The 19,951-nt window shown below is 39.4% G+C and overlaps 1 protein-coding gene across 2 annotated transcripts in view; it reads right to left on the bottom strand.

The window, feature by feature from the left end:
* Window positions 1–19,951, bottom strand: part of LOC126470245 (polycomb protein Scm) — a 216,823-nt gene that overhangs the window by 167,857 nt on the left and 29,015 nt on the right. For both annotated transcript variants that reach the window (XM_050097954.1, XM_050097955.1), the window contains exon 3: window positions 7,834–7,982. In XM_050097954.1, the coding sequence (XP_049953911.1) occupies window positions 7,834–7,982 (149 nt within the window). The remainder of the gene's footprint in view (window positions 1–7,833; window positions 7,983–19,951) is intronic.

Genomic DNA, 19,951 nt, shown 5'->3' with positions numbered 1-19,951 from the left:
CCATACCATGTGCAGTGACTCCCTAAATATAATAATCTATATTCATTATGTTTAAGTCACCTCTAACTAATACTGTACGATCAGGGTATTGTCGTGCTACTGGAGATAAATTTTCTTTGAAAGATTCTACAGCTGTCAGGGCAAAATTGGGTGGCCAGCAAAAACATTCAATGATCAACTTGAGTTAATCAGTGGCCTGTTACTGATGTTCAGATAACTTCACAGTTAGGTTCAACTTAATCCTCAAGAGAGACAATATTTCTGTTGACTGCAATGAACATTCCCTCTTCTACAGTGTCAGCTCTCGGTTCTGAGAATAATTTGTGTATGGCAACTTTCTTGGAGTGCAGTTAATTCAGAATCTTTGTTATGAATACTTCACAATTTACTGTCGCAAGTGCGACAGCAAAAGTGCCTGTACTCTGAACGCATTCCGATTTTACTCACTGCATATTGATTGGTGAATGCTGACCAGAGGACCTCAGACTACTGCCTAGTCTAAAAGAAACCCTTGGGCATTCCACAAATATTCTGCTACCCAGGAAGCTGCTTCCTATCATCTCCCTTGACAGAAAAATTAACAAATGCAGTGAAATAAAGCCCAATTATTGTGTATAAGTATCATATACTGCTGAGAATATACTTTTCGGCCAGACCACTGTGACCACCTACCTAATAGCCGGTATGCCCACCTTTGGCATGCATAACTGTGGTGCTGCATCATGGCATAGAAGCAATGAGGCCTTATTGGGTCACTGGAGGGAGATGGCAGCACATCTGCACAGACAAGTTACCTAATTCCTGTAAATTACAGGAAAGGTGCGATGAGCTCTGATGCCACATTCAATCACATTCCAGATGTGTTCGATTGGGTTTAGATATATGGGAGGAGGGGGGGGGGGGGGGAGACCAGCACATCAGCTGCAGCTCGTCAGTGTATTCCTCAGACCTCTCCACCACACTCCTGGCCTTGTGACATGATGCATTATCTTGCTGAAGAATGTGGCTGCCATTGGGAAACGTGATCATCATGTAGGGGTGTATGTGGCCTGCAACCAATGTACAATACTCCTTGGCCATCATGCTGCCTTGCAAGACCTCCACTGGACCCATGGATGCAAATGTGAATGTTCTCCAGAGTGTAATGAGCCACTGCAAGCTTGCCTCACTCCTGCAGTACGAGTGTCAAGGAGCTGTTTGCCTAGAAGACAATGGATACACGCCCTCTCATCGCCACGATTAAGAAGGTATCAGGATTCATTAGACCAGGCAACACTCTGCCACTGCTCTAGTGTCCAGTGTTGATGGTCATGTGTCCATTTCAGTTGTAGTTGCAGATTTCATGGTGTTAACATTAGCACATGCATACTTTGTCAGCTGCGGAGGCCCATCGTGAGGAGGGTTCGGTGCACTGTATGTTCGGACGCACTTGCCCAGTGCCCAGTATTAAAGTCTGATGTTGGTTCCACCACAGTTCGGCACCTGTCCTGTTTTACCAGTCTGCCCAGCCTACGGTGTCAGACATCTGTAATGAGGGGTGGCCGGCCAACCCCATAATGTCTGGACGTGGTTTCACCTTGGTTTTGCCATGTGTTGAAGATGCTTACCACAAAACTCCTCAAATGACCAACAAGTCAAGTATTTTCCAAAATGCCCATGCCGAGTCTCTGGGCCCTCACACTCTTCCCTTGGTCAAACAGATAGTTCGTGTGCCTTCCCCATTCTACACACAGACAGCACACTCACTGATACTAGAGGCACCGTGCATGTGCCTCACTAGCAGTGAATCCTTGCCAGGTGACGGTGCTAGCACCTGGATGGGTTTATATCAATAGTAGTGGTCATAATGTTCTGGCTGATCAGGAAAAAAAACTGAGAGTAAACACTGAATGTATGACTGTTATTTGGCACAAAATTAGAAGCTGATGGGTAACATGAGAAAGTACATTAAATACAAGGTTTTAAAAACCATACTGATATGTAAAAAACTGATGAAATAATAATAGTATTGAAATACTTGAAAATGTAAAGGCATTAGCTTTAGGTAAAATATTAGTTCCAGTTTGTCTTCAGCAGCAATACTGTATCTGATTCTTAGAAAAATATGGAAGGAAAATAACAACAGGACCTGAGTAATACAGCAGAAAGTTCCTGATGAAGTGGTCAAGGAAATGCTGAAACAAACTAATACCAACTGGAATGTTAAGTGCAGCAGAGATGAGCTTTTATGGGAAAGCAATTAGAATTTTTAATATTTCATGTCATTTCCCCTGCAATATCTTGACAAAAGCTAAGTAACGCACTGTACTTTAGTCACAAGTGCATGCATGCTAATAAGGTAGCCTCCTACTAGTATTCTGTACAAGGCTTGTGGCTGAATACCCATTCATGTGTTATCAGTTCGCACAATCCTATATAGGTGGTGTGCAGCAGCTGCCATCTTAGTGTTCTGTGTGTCATTACAGCAAGACTGTGCCTCACTGTTCTGTTCATCAGTTTATCTTCAGTGTGGCACTAATTATTTTGTAAGCACATTGCATTATAACCAATCTGACTGTCAAATAATCTACTGTCCACAGTATTCTGATACCTTCAAGCCTCTATATCACATCACAGTAAGATTTGTTAAGATTACTTGCACAACTTTTATGTCACAGTTGACCTTTTGTTTGGTTTCATTCATATTTTAACAAAAGATCAATCAATTACAGGTGCCGAAATTTCAATTAACAGGAGTGTCCCTCTCAAAACACTGATCAAGTTGGGACATAAAAGAAACCTATGACAAAAAAAGTCACTGAGCCTCATACTTCTTAGCTTCAATAACCACTGTTCACTTTTACTCTTTACATCGTCATTTCACTTATCCGCTGAGATCTCCTAAGTCTCAACTCTTCTATTTTCTATTTACATTTTGCACACACTTACACATCAACTTTCCCATCCTTCCATCTTTCTCCTCTTTAAATCTCATTCCTGCTTGCTCATCTTACTTATTGTATCTTCTTGATTGCTCTATAACTGTGCCTGCTCCCTCTCTCTGTTTTAACTGCAGCAATCCATAACTGGTTTTCTGCTCACGCACAACTTTTCAGTTCCCCTGCTGAATAGGTAACCCCACTGTCTTCTTTCCAGTTTTACCACTCTGGTCACAATAAGTCACATAATCCTTTTTTCAAGGTGTATATGTGGACAAGGAAAAAAATTCCCAGATTTTTCCCGAAAATTCGGGATTAAAATACCGGATTAAAATACACTTTCTCCCGGATGAAAACACACCTTTTCCATGTTACTAAGTGACAGTATTTTTTCCTTCGGAACTGTAAAACTTATCAATCCTTTGAATGGTTATGTTTTTATACATGGGCGTAGAATTTCCCGGAACTTTAGAAAACGAAACTCAGGGAAGAAAACTCCTTTTGGAAAGATTTTTGATGTGCAGCAACATGTATGCTGCATATTTTCGTATTACAAAAGTGTAAATTCGAATTCCACCAAACACCGCAAGTTACTTTCCGAAACATTGTAATCGAGATTGCGATGCGCTTTTGTAAGCCAGTCATAGCTCGTCACGAGATCCTGCCAGCTGATGACAGCTAATAGCAACACCACTGTTAAGTAGCGCGGATACACAAACAGGAAAAGTTAATGTTTTAAATTAATATACACAGTGTTGCTACAAGAAAAGCACATCTTTCACATATAACATTGGTCTCTAAGGTTAATAAGCTGCAAGAGAAGCTAAGCTTTCACATATAATGTTGATATTTTTTGCGCGTGTTACACTTTAAGATATATCACACAAATGGGCCAGTAAAACTTTTAGCAGAGTCCAGTGACTTGTCCTCAAAGTTTTCCACAAATAAATTAGCTACAGCAGAGGAGAGAGAGCTTCTCGTAGCACTACATCAATTTGCTCATAATAATGACATGAATGATCTTCTAGGCTCAGAATACTTCTAAATGGCTCGTCATCAAACGCTCTGTGATTTAAGAAATTCATCGTACATTCTCGCACATAGTTCAACTTGCGTAAAAGGAAATTTACTTTGAAAGTATCGTTTTTCATACCACCAATCGCAATATTTTCCCACAAGAGCACATTCGTATGTCCAAGATTCCCAATGAAGTAGGCCTCGACCTGATATTAAGCTTTTCAGTTGGGTTTCAGGATGTAAATTTTCTTGGAGTACCAGTACTGTATTAACTCATTTTTGATTCTTTATTATGGCATAATGCTGTACATGCTAGAAGATGAAAACGTGCACTTGAAATGCAGCGAGCAGTTGAAAGTAACCAATAGTGTGGAACTAAACACTTTGTTTCGAACACATTGACTGCCTCAGTGTAAAAGACTAATAAAAACAAAATTTATTTAGCAAACCAACAAAAATAACTTCATTGTTCTACAAGGCGATTAATGCATGGCTGTCAGAAAAGTGGAAATAAAATAAAATCTGAAACTAATAATGCATATTAGCCTTCCATAATTACGTGAATGTATTTTAATTCACTTGATAGCTCCCGGTCACAGAAATCCATTTTGTTTTCGTTTGACATGAGAGCAGTAAACGAAGAGGAAACAGCAAAATCACTAAATGAAACAAGGGTCACGTGGAGACTACACACTTCCCCACTATAACTCAAAAAGCTTTATGTTAGAAAATAGTTTCACATTTCATTCATACGCTCAAGTTTTTTGAGTATGAGATCAAAAAGTAGTAGTTCGAGATTTTTATATAAATTTGGAATCTTCATATTCTTCCCTAATTTGTGTGGTGTCCCTGCTTCTTCTCCTTCCTCTCTCTAACAAACAATCTTGTCATGACTAATTCTGGAACTATTCCAGCCTTTGTCAAAACTAATTTGCCGGTTAACTGCACTAACCTTGCCAGAACCACCGGTTTCGTTATACCTGATTATTCTCCAGTTAGGCATTGTTATGTTGGTACAAACCATTTTCCGCACTATTTCCAGAATAGAACTTAAGCGGCTGCTAGACGCAGACTGTACAACTAGCCCTTACTAGTGTAGCGATCTGGCAAGAAAATTTATGAAAAAATTTAATTTTCCTGGATACATTGAGAAGATAATACGTAATCTTTCTTACATGTTATTCCTGTTAGTCATTGATTTGCACTCTGGTAGTCTGAATCTATGAATTTCCCTAGTAATTATAACAACGATGATCATTCACAAACCCAATCAACAACATAATCAGAAAACGATTGGCGTTCATTTGCTCGGCTTTACTCCACTCCAATTGTATAGTCTGGTCCCCTTTTGCCTGCAGGAAAGTTTATTTCTAGATGCAACGAGGATTCCCCTGACAGAGACATCACATACACTATGCACGCATTCACAAATCAACTTATGATTTTTTTTATTATTGGACCAAACTGCTGATGTCATCAGTACCTAGGCTTACACACTACTTAATTTAACTTCAACTAACTTACGATAAGGACAACACATACACCCATGCCCGAGGGAGGATTCGAACCTCCGACAGGGGTAGCCGCGTGAACCGTGCCAAGTCGGCCTAGACCACACAGCTACCCTGCGCAATTTATGATTCATTCAGAAATCAACTTACAGAGTGTGTTCAAAAACCAACAGGGATGCACATCAAAATCATATGAGTAATTGATAGACCAACGTGCGCTGGATGCTAGGCGCTTTGTGAAACCAAGTTTTTTCTGCTCAAGAATAGGAATTTGGCACACCCCCCACCCTTCCTCATATATCCGGGCCCGCTGCACATGTGTGAATCTGGCAGCTTGGGCCCGGCAGTAAAATTTTTCCCGGTTGCATCTAGTTGCTTGCTGCGACTGCTTACACAGCCTACAGCAACATTTCTGTAGCCAGAAACGTGAGAATGTACTACTCATACGCCACTCAACTGCGCGTGCACATGAGCCCATTCGTAAGTGCTAAACCGAATCTAATGTAAACAGTTGTGACGTCACACTCATCGGAGGCAGTTTGTTGTTATGAAGCATTGCACAGTCTTCCTAAAGCCTTTTGACACATTTTGCTTTTGGCAAACACTTGTATGAGCACCGTGTTTTTTTGTTGTACATGGCACACTTCCTTTGCAATTTATGTTTTATTTTCGTTTCTGTTCTTGTTCACATTTTATTGTTGCCGTATTATTCTGCAGTAGCGGGATACAGTTATATCCTTTGTTAGAGTATCGATCCTTAGCAGTCAAAATTACAAAAATTTGATTGAAAACTAAAACAAGGAAAAATTCCCGGAATTCTTTAAAAAAAAAGAAGAAAAGAAAAATATTCTAAAAAGATCCCGGGATTTTCCCGGTTTTCTCCCAGATGAAAAAATTCCCGCATTTTTCCCAAATCTCTCAGTTGTCCCGGGTCGTATACACCCTGTTTTTTTCTTTTTTTTTTAATAACTCATTCTCCTTTTCTTGTTACAGGGAAGTTCTTGTAGAATGTAACTACTTTTACATTACAGGATATGACTCACCAAAAAGTGGAAGCACTGAGTTGTTGATAGGCACACACAAAAAGAAAGAAAACTTACTATCTTTCTGAGTTACTTTTTTATGAGCTAGAGTAACACACACACACACACACACACACACACACACACACACACACACACACACACACACCTATCCCACCTATTCAGCACCATGTGCACATGCTTGGTGCCAGTTAGAGAGAGAGAGAGAGAGAGAGAGAGAGAGAGTGTGTGTGTGTGTGTGTGTGTGTGTGTGTGTGTGTGTGTGTGTGTGTGTTTACTCACTCTAGCTCATAAAATCTCAACTCCAAAAACTAGCAAGTTTTCTTTTGTCACATTTTTAGTTCTAATTGTGAGTTTATTTCCTATTTTCTTGAACCCTTCTCTTCATCTCTCGTAGAACTTTGTTTCTCTGCTCTTCAGCTGAAGTACTCAGACTCCAAAATCCCAACATCAAATCTTGATTTTGCATTTTCTTTCTCTTCAGTTTGATGTGGATCTGTATTTGTCTGTTTTGCTTGACCTCCATTCAATCATCTTCCTACATACGCATATACTTATTCATTTTCTGCACGTGAGCCACCAAATGGAAACAGAAACTTCAGAAACTAATGTTTCATTAATTATTTCTGAGTATTTCTGTCAGTTATACTTAAATAATTTGGCTATGTGGGCCTATTTTTGTTCACATCCAAGACTGTCATCATTTTATTTTCTTATTTGTAATATACTGTACCAACAATTTTGTTTACATTCAATTTTCAAGTTTCTGTAATAGTAACAATGTATATCCCACCACTATTAGCCAATGAATTCAATGAACCTATCAAAAGTTTTTTTCTAGCAAATACTTTTAATGTTTCTATCTTTTTCTCTGCCTCCTCTGTTTCTGCATTTTCTGCACTTCCCATATCCTCTTGCATTGCTGGCTGCATGCCACAACCACACAAAACTAGGGACTTTAAAAGCTTAAAATGCAGTCATATTTGATTATTCAGTGTATATAGCTAACAGTCCTGAAAAACACTCTTCAAAGCTATTAGAAGTGACACACATTTAAGTAACCTTATTAGATGTGACACACATTTAAATACCCACTTTCACTGGATTCAATAGTATAAAACACAATATGTGTAGCCAAACAGCATAACCATATAAGAATCGAATGTGTGGCAGCAACAATATTACAACAATTTAATTAATTTTAAGAGAAAAGAATTCACTACGCTGTGGACATGCAATACTCCATGAAGATGTGAAACAGAAGCTACACAGTCAAATTAAGTATTATACAAATATTTCACCTGCTAGACCAAATTAACATTCTGAAGATACCTTATCACATACCTTAATATATGCTTTTCTGAACTCTGACAAACAAGTTTCAGAGCAGAATTCTTTCTTAGCATGTTGAGTGGGAAGTATATACTTCAACGGGAGTTTATTTTCATTGCACCACGTACATGAGGTTCTGGGCTTCGGAGGTCGTCCAGGACCTGTGAAAAGAGCAATGCTTCATACAGTGGTTAAAAAAAAATATATATCTGACATTATAAATACTATCAGAACAATGGTACACAAGTTTCTTTTAATTTGTAGATTGAGGTAATGCCACATCAGTACATTAGGAGATTGATTCAGCATTAACTTTAGCAGTCACACTACAAGCTCACATTATAAGTTCAACGATGAGTGTAAGTTCTGGAATCATATAAAGAGGCGCTGAGATGCAAAAACGCCAAAAATATCCAAGCAATCATCAGAACAGCTCCAAAATGAATGCCATCCTATGACATCAACACTTTCCTGCCTGTTGGAAGGCAGCCAAAGTCCTAATGTTCAGGAAGCCACATGAAGACCACTTCCTCCCAAAAATTACTGACCCATAAGCTTGCCGAGCTCACTCCAACATGCCTGAACTGCCTGCAGGTAATGCAGAACAAAGTGCAACATATCATAAGCACTCCTCCATGATACACATGCATACCATAGACCTTCACAATGAATACCGCCTCGAGACAGTCTCATAGGTGTTAAAAAAACTTGTCATACAACTACATTGGAACTCAAGATACTTAAACAACCCCTTCATCCTGTATCTGGGAAACTGTAGCCACAACCATAGGTGGAAGCACAACTGTCCAAAGACACCCTTAGTAGGAACACACAACCACCTGTGGAAAGCTAGTGAACACAAATAATGCAAATAACAGCGAACCCCTGCATCACAGAAAGCTGATTGGCAGATGAATCACACAGCTGCTCAACCTGCCACAGAAGGAAGCCAAATTTTGCATGCTAAACCCAAACAGAACTCACATAACCCCCTACAATGTGGAATCGATTCTGTGGCCAGTCAACCACTAATACGATGACTATGACTTTTACAGGTACACAGATGCTGCAGCTGGCCCAGGAGACAGTGTTGGTGCTCAGCCCAGCAGTACCTCACGTTGATTCTGATTGATACTCTTATGACAAACCTAAGCTATGACACTGGTGTCAAACACTGCACAATACCCAATCACTAATCAACATGATCTGTCACAGATAGCAAGAAAATCCACTACTGCTCTTGCTACTTGTCCAGACTGTTGCAGAGGTTTTTTCCTCCCTTGGCACTTGCCTTGGCACTTTTTTTCACCCTTTGCCCTTAAACCCACTACTCTTCATCACTTTTCGTCCACCTCTATCATCTCAATGGGCCCCTGTTAGTGGGTAATTTTACCCAGACAAACAGACATCATCATGGCTCTACATCCTGTGAACTCGTCGATTTGCAACAAACAATATGGAGGTGACAGGAAATCTCTTGAGATGGTCACCATGTCGGTGTGGGCGTGGAGGTGCTGCCCCTTAGAGAGAGAAGAGTTTTGAAACAACAGAGTGCTCTTTCTAGCCTAGTGCCTTTTGCTAACTACTTAACAGCATTCAATTCTTCGACTCCACTGTACCTTGCTTACTGCAATGAAATATCATCAGACAGTGTTCTACACTGGCTTCTCACCCAGTAGTAATAATTGTGTAAATCTAAGTCTATATTTCATAAAATTATAAATTCTCGGACAAATAAATTATAAAAAATCAAACGTGGTTTACAATAAATTAAGATTTCATTCAACCCATCAACAATGTTTTTGTGTGAAAAAATAATTGAAAATTTGTGTTGGAAGGAGAATTCTAACTTGTATTTCCTCCATTCTGTGAGTTGATTTACCATTAGGCTATTCAAGCCTACCGCCATGACTAAAAATTTCATTCTCATTGATTACTCTCTTATTCCTTCCGAACATACATACTGTTCTCAACTCAACGATTGGTATTATTTTTGACTCATTTGCACAGCAGATCTGAACTCACCTAGAAGAAAATTTGTCATCCATTTATTTTATACCTAACACTGAGCATACACAATCTACTATCTCACAGCATTTTTTCTTGAACATCCTACACTGCCATGTGAAGCAATATTTGCAAGACACATATTCTACTGTGGCCTCTTACAGATTATGTATGTCCTCCACAGCAAGGCATACAAGGGTTACTAAAAACATATATTCAACTTACCATTGTTTTAAGCAAATCTGCTTCCAACAAGATTTACTAAAAACAAATATTCAACTTACTGCTGTTTTAAGTAAATCTGCTTTCAACAATGCCTGTGTAACAACACATATTATGCAGGTGTATTAGGTACAAATAAAAATTCCAATTTAACTTTATAGAGGGTGGTCCACATGCTGTTCTTGTTCACCGTATAGCACAGATGTTGGCAACGCTTGTGCTTGTCAAGTTTGTGACAGCTAATTGGAGCACAGTATGCAGTAGATGATGAGCTTTAGCAAGAAAATACCAATTACTTACAATATTTTTTCACTTACTGCTTTAGAGAAATACTGACATTTCTGGCATATATTTATGATGATTCTGACACACACACACACACACACACACACACACACACACACACACAGTTTTAAGGTGAAATAATATTAATGATTTATTCCAAAATGTGGAATATAGTAGTGTTGGTGGCCTAATGGTATGAATTACTTGTGTTTTATGGATGGACCTTTATTCATTTTCTACCTTTGCTGCATCTTGGCATCCATTTCATCAATGTATATAGCAGTTTGGCACTTTTTATGTTGGAGCACTTATTACTGATCTGACTAATTTACAGAAATTTTTGTTCTGTGACAGGCTGATCTGAAGTACGGACCTTGTCAAGGTGTGCTTGCATGCCTCAACGATAAAAATACTGTAGGTGCAACTACAATGGAGGTGTATCTGTAGAGAGGCCAAACGAAGATGATTTTCCTGAACAGGGGCAGCACCCTTTTCAGTAGTTGCAGGGGCAACAGCCTGGTCTATTGACTGATCTGGCCTTCTAAAATCAGCCACATGGTCTTGCTGTGCTGGGGCTGTGAATGACAAAACAAGGGAAACTAAAGCCATTACTTTTCCTGTTGACATGCAGCTTTACTGTATGGTTAAATGATGATGGCATCCTCCTGGGTAAAATATTCCGAGCAGGGACTACCCAGGAAAACGTCTTTATTAAGAAAAACAAGACTGGAATTCCACACACTGGAGCATGGATTGCTAGATCTCTTAATAAGGTAGGTAGGTTAGAAAATTTTAAAAAATGGGGGAGAGGGGGGGGGGGGTCGTAGGTTAAATGAGGATATGATTAGAATAATTACAGCACACAGAGAAACATTCAAACAATCATTCTTCCCATGCTCTATACGTGAATGGAATGGGAAGAAACCCCAATAAATGGTACAATGGGAGGTACCCTCTGCTATGCACTTCACAGTGGTTTGTAGAGTATAGATATAGATACAGATATAGATGTCATGCACGAGGTCTACTACTGAGTAAGGAAACAGGGATGTGGGTCAGCTACTCTGAATAGCATACTGAACACATTATAATATCCAAGATAGACTCTCAGCTAATAACCATCGCAATACTCCAGATTTAGGTGCCTACTAGCTCCGCAGATGATGGGCAGACTTAAAGAATTTATGATAAGATAAAAAAAGAAAAAAAAAATTATTCAGTCAGTTAAGGGAGAGGAAAATTCAATTGCGATGAAGGACTGGATTTCAATAGTAGCAAAACAAAGAGGAGAAAAAATAATAGGACAATCTCGGCTGGGAAAAAGGAATGAGAGTAAGCCACCTGGTAGAATTTTACCCACACCATAATGTAATCAGTGTTAACACTTTGTTTAAGAATCATGAAAGATGGCTGTACATGTGGAAAAGACCTGGAGACACTGGAGGTTTCACATTGTTTATATAATGCTAAGACAGGCATTTTGGAATCAGATTTTAAACTGTAAGACATTTTCAGGAGCAGATGTGGACTATGGACGTAATTTATTGGTTATGGAATGTAAACTAAAATCAAATAAATTGCAAAAAGCTAAAAAAGTAAGGAGTTGGGTCCTGGATAAGTTGAAGAACCAGATTTTGTTGGGAGTTTTGAACAGAGCATTAGGCAACAACTGACTGAAAAAGAGGAAAGGTTCACAGCAGAAGACAAATGGGTAGCTTTAAGAGGCGAAGTAGTGAAAACAGCAGAGGATCAACTAGGTAGAAACACAAGGCCTAGTATAAATCATTGCATATTACAGGTGATACCGAATTTAACTGATGAAAAGAGAAAATATAACAATGCAGTGAATGAAGCACTTGAAAGGGAATACATATATCTAAAAAATGAGATTGATAAAAGGTACACAAGAATGGTTGAAGGGTAAACTGAAGTCTATAGAAGCATGTACAACTAGGGGAAAGACAGATACCATCCATAGGAAAATTATAAAGGTCTTTAGAGAAAAGAGAAGCATTGTATGAATTATGAATATCAAGACCTCAGATGAAAAGTGCTAAGCAAAGATGGGAAGCTGAAAGATGGAAGGACTATGTGGAGGGCCTGAACATGGGAAATGAATTTGAAGGCAATATTACGGAAAGGGAGGAGGAAGCAGAAAAAGATTAGCTGGAAAATATGATACTAATAGCAGAATTTGACAGATCACTGAAAAACCTGTGTTGAAATGAGGCTCCTGGAGTAAACAACATCCCCTCAAAACTACTGATTTCCTTGGGAAAGCCAGAAATGACAAAACTTCCACCTGGTGTGCAAGATGTACGAGACAGGTGAAATAATCTCCGACTTCAAGCAGAATGTAGTAATCCTGATTCCAAGGAAGTAGGTGATGACATGGGTGAATAATACTGATCCACGAGTTTAATAAGTCATGGTGCAAAATACTAACATGAATTATTAACCGAAGAATGGAAAAACTGGTAGAAGCAGACCTCAGCGAATATCAGTTTGGGTCCTGGAGAAATGTATCAGCACGAGAGTCAATACTGACCCTACAACTTGTCTTAAAAGACAGGTCAAAGGAATGCAAACTTATTCTTGCAGCATTTTTAGACTTAGATAAAGCTTTTGATAACATTACTAGAATACACTCTTTGAAATTCTGGAGGTAGCAAGGACAAGATACATGGGGCAAAAGGTTTTATGCAACTTTTACAGAAACCAGATGGCAGTTATAAGAGTCAGAGGACATGGAAGGGAAGCACTAGTTGAGGAGGGACTGAGATAGGATTATAGCTTAACCGACTGAGACAGAATTATAGCTTAACCCCAACATTATTGAATCTGTACATTAAGCAAGCGGTAAAAGAAACCAAAGAAAAATATGGAAAAGGAATTAAAGTTCTTGAAGAAGAAATTTAAAAAATGCGGTTTGCCAATAACATTGTTATTCTATCAAAGACAGAAAAGAGTTGAAATAGCACTTGACTGAAAGAAACAGTATCTTGAAAGGAGGCTATATGATGAGCATCAACAAAAGCAAAACAAGGGTAATGGAATGTAGTTGAATTAAATCAGGCAAAGCTGGTGGAATTAAGATTAGGAAATGACACACTACAAGTAGTAGATGAGTTCTGCTATTTGGGCAGTAAAATAACCAATAATGGCTGAAAAAAAAGGATTATGAAATGTACACTGACAACCATAAAAAAAGTTTTTGGGAAGAAGAGAAATTTGTTAACACAGAATATATATTTACGTTTTAGGAAGTCTTTTCTGATGGTATTTGTATGGAACTGTAGCCTTGTATGAAGTGAAATGTAGGCAATACACAGTTCAGACAAGAAGAGAATAGAAGCTTTTGAAATGCAGTACTACAGAAGAATGCTTAAGATTAGATGGGTACTGCATAACTACTGCGAAAGTACACAATAGAACTGGGTAGTACAGAAATTTATGTGATAGCTTTAATGAAGGAAGGGATTGCTTGACAGGCACATTCTGAGACACAGAGGAATCATCAGTTTAGTATTGGAGGGAAGTGTGAGGGGTAAAAATTTTAGGCTACAGCAGATCAAGAGAAGACTACAGTAAACTGGTTCAAATGGATGTAAGGTACAGTTTTTTTGATGAAATATTACTAATGATTTAGTCTGAAATGCAGATTATTGGTGGTGATGACTGACTACTACGAATAACTCATTTTGTGAGGACAACCCTCCCTTCATTTTCTGTATCTGCTGCATCTTGGCACTTCTATTATCAATATATAGATTAAGTCAGTCACTTTTATGTTGAAGCAGTTATTATTAGAGCTCTCTAAGTTACAGAAATTTTCATTGTGCAATGACAGACTGATATGGGATTTTGGTAGTGATGACAGACACTCACTAATTATTCGCATGGGTTGGATGTCCTTTCCTCATTTTCTGCTACTGCAGCACCTGATGTTTCTATCAATTGATACACATAACATCATTCATGGCAAAATAATATTAAAGAATTAGTTTGATATACAGAACATAGGTGGCACAGTTGACAAAATGACTTATAGCATTGCCTTGTAGCATTGGCCTGAAGTACAGGTTATGTTAGTAGCTGATAATTTGTTTGTAAGTTGCTGAAGCCAACAATTGTGTACACAAAATGTCAGTTGAGGTGACAGAAGAATCTGCAGAGTAGCCTGAGGTCTTGGTATGGTTGGAAGCTGACAATTTTGTCATGAACTGTCACAACCTAATGAAAAATTTGAGTAAAAGTATTTATATTTTTACATGTATAAACTTGTAATTTTCTGAGGTAACTTTCTCAGTCTTTAAACACCTTAGAAATCTACAATAATTGTTAATTCTTGTAAACAGGCAATGAGAAATATCAAAACAAATGAAGTCTGCCTGAAATGGCAGCTTTTTTTTCAGTGAACAACAACATGATTTCCCTCCAATGTTTTTTCAGCTGTGGTGAGCTAACAACTTTATTTCAGTGACCTTGTCTTTACAGATTACAAGGGCAACATAGTGAAGTGGTGCATATCGCACAGATTAATAGCTAGAAATGAAATGTACCAAGTATGGTTAAGCTATGAGCCTTATTACAAATAAGAAAGGTACAGATGGGGTGCAGTCAAGCTGCAGAAATAGGGACAATTGAATCAGCTGTGGCATTCGCAAAAACTCTTGGTTTGCGGGAATCACCTAAGTCCATAAAAAATTTGCAATCAATGGTGGTGGTGGTGGGTAGTGTTAAACGTCCCGTCGACAACGAGGTCATTAGAGACGGAGCGCAAGCTCGGGTTAGGGAAGGATTGGGAAGGAAATCGGCCGTGCCCTTTCAAAGGAACCATCCCGGCATTTGCCTGAAACGATTTAGGGAAATCACAGAAAACCTAAATAAGGATGGCTGAAGACGGGATTGAACCGTCGTCCTCCCGAATGCGAGTCCAGTTGCAATCAATGTATTTATGGATTAAGGTGTAGGAAATTTTTTTAAATCACAGATGAACTGTATACCACACAGAAGACTGTAGAAGATTGGAAAAGATTTAGTAGAGAAATGTGTGTGAAACAAAGTGAAAAAACTTGATGGCAAAGTGGTTGTCATGGAGATCGACGAAACAATGTTTGGAAGAAGAAAATTTGGGAGAGAAGATAAAGTGAAAGAAAGGTGGATATTCGGAGGAATAGAACAAGAGCCCCACAAGTGTTTCTCTAAAGGATGTACCCAGGTGTAAGAAGAAGGTGCTTGTGTCACAAAGGAATACATGCTTCTGGGAACTACTGTAACTTCTATCCATTACAGACTGTATGACCATCTGAATGACAAAGGATTTAAGCATATGACTGTTGTTCACAAAGTACCATTCAAGGACCCCAAAACGGATGCACATACAAATAGTACTGTAGGACCTAGCCACACAAATGGAGATCACTGAATGGGGCTAGAACACTTTCGATAGCTATTTGAGTGCATGTGTAGGAGAAGATGAAGTAAGAACAATGCTTTGTTTATGCATATCATCAAATCTGCAGCACCAGTATACAAGCCACAATGTAATCATTTGTTTTCAACAAAAATCTGGTGTTCCAGTCATTTTTTATGTTTTTTGTCTTTCGTAGTTGCTTCTACAGTATAGTATTATAGTAGTAGTAGTAGTAATAGTAGTAGTAATTCACTGGTGATAGAAAATTCTCCAAGTAGTTTGGCATCTAAGAACTTGCCTACTTGGGCAGCTTTCAGTGTCTTGATCAGGAGTGTAGCGTTGGGCAGCCTCTTAATAGATTTAAGCTGTCCTGCAATTCCTTCTCAAGCTTTATAGATGTAGAAAGATGACAGTTTTTCAAATAAACCTTCTACATGTTTAACAATTATAACTACATTATTTACCATGCTGTGTGGTCCATTACTAGAATTGCTTTCTCTTTCACACAAAAATATCTCAGGTGGACTTTCTACCCGAGAGCGCTTTATGGTTTGGGTTTTAATACTGCCCACTTGACCACATGAACTGCTAGGAGTAGAAGAGAGAGATTTAGGCTTCATTGAAGTCCCAGAGTAGCTGAGGAAGGAAGCATACACCCAGACAGAGCACAACTTGCCTGGGTGTAGCAGGTTCCCCTGTAGTTGCCCACTAAACAACTGTTCTGCCTCATCAGCAATGGGTATCAGCGGGGTGCAGCTCATCTTCAGATTGAGGTTTCTATTTTATACAGATTTATACCATCCTCACAGTCCAGTTGGTTAAGCCAAGATTCTCGTTCCCTGTGACACACAAAATTCCATTGCAGCACCACATTGTGGTTAATGAAGTATGCCCAGAGCTTACAGTTACAAAGGATAGGCAGTCCTTGAAGTCCTCAACTCGAGAAACCCTTGTTCTGCACACCCACACCAAGAAAATTGTGCTGGCGTAAGTCGTCGCCAGCACAATGGTCAGCAAAGATGATGTGTAAAGATCAATTAGTAGGCACTGGATCAAGTACGCTTATCACGAGAGAGGCCAGAGAGACACCCACAAGCAACATGCTGCCAATGCCCTCTTGACAGCATGTATTTAGGCTGCCACCACTGACCAGAGAGACTCAATCACTTGCAACAGTTTGGTGCCTATCAGTTTACTTGCAGAGCACGTTTAGTTTGACACAGACTAAGACAGTACATAGCGACCAGATTAGTGACTATAGCAGGTCTAATTTACCAACCAGAATTGTACTTTACTACCAGTGAGAACCTAAACTTTGTGACAGCAAAGAGGACTATTACAGAAGAGCTTGTACCACGAAACATGGATTCAATTCATGTTAAGTTAATGTTTCCAGTTCATGTAAATAAAGAACCGTATTAATTCAAGTGTGCATTTGTGTTGTAGAAAGAGGATACCGGCCACCCAAACAACATCCTCTTCCTTGTTTCCTTGCAGAACAAGACTCTACAATGGCGAATGTGGATAATTCAGTCGCAATCAAAGATAATCAACTCTGCCAAAGATTTTGCTTGCTTCTCTTGTGTTTTAGCTTGGAGGGGTGATTGTGTTCAAGTGTTCCTATTTGCTAATTTGTTGCTGTGTTATTGCACATAGTCCGAGAGGGGAGCCACAGAACTAATCAAATTTCTCTTTTCAGAGGCTTTGCTTGCTTTTTGATATAAAGTACTTGTGTAACCCATGAATTCCCCGCCCCCTCCACTCCCCACCCCTGCACCTCAGCTGTAGATGGCCAATGTGACGGATGTAACACAAGTTTTTCAGTTTCAGGGTCAACAACTCACTAACTTACTGATGACTGTCCAACAAATACTGGCTGCACAAGCTGCATCGCCCAGTTCAACAAGTGCTGCCGACCAATGTATCAACATTCCAGCAATTTAAGGAAATGGAGGAGGAATAGAAACGAAGTTTTTTGCGGCGGCACTTATATGTAAAACATTATTGGTATTCTTGCCACGTCAATTCTGGATAAAATCTCAAGCTTTCGACGATCACGTCCATCGTCATTGTCAGGAGCTGACGATGACGATGGAGGTAATTGTCGGAAGCTCGAGATTTTATTCCGAACTGATGCAGCAAGAATACTGAGAATGTTTTACATATAGAGGAGGAATGGATTGAATACCTGACTCAGTTCCAAGCAGATTGTGTCAAGCGCATCGTGTTCAAGGTACTGTAAAGTTACAATACTTCCTTTTGATTGCGAGGTCCCCCGTGTTCAGATTAATACAAAAACTATTCCCAACCGTGTCTCCTGATGAACTCGTCTATGACCAAGTAATCGCTTCATTAACTCAATATTATGACCAGCAAGTCTAAGAAGCTGCAGTTAGATATCATTTCTTTCGCTTGCAGTAAAACCCGGAACAGACGTACCACCAGTGGTACACAGAATTAACAGGCATGACTAGGAAGTGTAAATTTAAGTGTAGTCATGGTAACTTTTACAGTGATCTCACGATACGTGATGCAGTAAGATTCATTGTCCCAGATAGTAGAATACGGGAACAGATCTTAAAGTACTCTGATCCATCACTGCTCCAAGTATTGCAAATCTTACAGTAATATGATTCGGGTGCCACAGCGGCTGATAAGTTTGACCAGGCCCTGATTTGTCGGGTTGAGTTGCCCCTTGTTCATGACCGACCCAATCAGTCACAACAACAAGCGCATACACAGCGGTGTGGACAGCCATGTAGACATGTAAACAGGCCTGTGAATTTAGTGAGTCTTGCCCTAGATGTTTTGCTCACCGTAAAAGACAATATTGCCCATCCACATGTTACACGAGTGGAAAAACGGCCATGTCCAAGCAGTTTGTTTGCAACAGCACTAAAACGCCAATTTTGCCCATTCCCAGAAAAAAAAAATAGGCTCATGAAAATGCAGTGAATGCTGCGTTTTCAAAACCTACGACATGTTCTGACAAATGTAGATCGAGGTTGTGCTGCCTCCTCACCCTAGTGGTGTGCAATGACATTTTCACAAACTATTTGTCTCATTACGAACTGCTGGCTGACGTGTGAACCTTCACTTAGACACAGGTGTCTCAGTAACTGCTTAATCGCACCACGTATGAACAGTTATGCACACTATGCCTTTGTAAATCTAGCAAGCACCTCAGTGCTTACAATGGACAGGAAATTCCAGTGCTTGGACAGTGTAGTTTGCCTGCCACTTACAAATCTCATTCTAGGACAGTGAATTTTAATGTGCTGAAATCAAGCATCCAAGACTATGTACTTTCAGTGTATGCTTTTGAACCAAAAGACAGTGTAGTTAGCTTGCTTAAGGACTATCCTGAACTATTTTCAGAAGGAATGGGGAAAGTTAATAGCTTTGTAGCGCATGTTACATTGAAAGACAATACACAGCCTAAGCTTTTCAGGGGGCATCCCGTTCCAGTTGCTTTGAGACAAAGTAGCCAATGAATTGCAAGAACTGGTAGATAATGGTGTAATTGCTCCCATTCAAGCTAATCAATGGAGAAGTCCTCTAGTTTTGTTGCCTAAGCCTTCTGGTTGCATTTGCATTTGTGTCGACTTCCAAGTCTACAGTCAACCAACAGACAGTAGTTATGGAACTCATTCACAGGCTTGGTGCAGGACGTTACTTATCTAAGATAGATTCACGTGATGCCTACTTGCAAATTCCATTTGATGAAGAATCACAGAAAGTGTTTGTTGTAAAAACACACTTAGGACTGTTCAAGTATTTGCGTTTGGCCTTCAACAGTGCTTCCGCACTCGCCATTTTTCAACATTACTTGCAACAGCAGACTGCAGAAGTGCCATTTGGTTCAAACTACACTGACGATATTGTCATCTCAGGTCATACACCAGAGGAACACATTGCCAGTCTGTATACTCTTTTTCAAGTGTTGTCAGAAGCAGAACTCAAGAGTCGTCTGGAAAAGTGTGACTTTTTTTCAAACTGAACTACAGTACATAGGCCATGTGATAAACAGTCAGGGTGCGCACCCTCTCCAATCTCATTTGCTTGCAATCAGTGACCTGCCTGTTCCTCGCAATGTCTCTGAACTGCTGTCAGTACTAGGCAAGATGACATACTACATTTGGTTCATACTGAATGCCGCTCAGATTGTGGCTCCATTTCATTGCCTACATCGCAAAAATG

This window comes from Schistocerca serialis, chromosome 3 (genome assembly GCF_023864345.2).
Source record: "Schistocerca serialis cubense isolate TAMUIC-IGC-003099 chromosome 3, iqSchSeri2.2, whole genome shotgun sequence".
Taxonomy (NCBI): Eukaryota; Metazoa; Arthropoda; class Insecta; order Orthoptera; family Acrididae; genus Schistocerca; species Schistocerca serialis.
The sequence above is the reverse complement of the archived record's forward strand: the minus strand, read 5'-3'. Positions and strand labels throughout refer to the sequence as shown.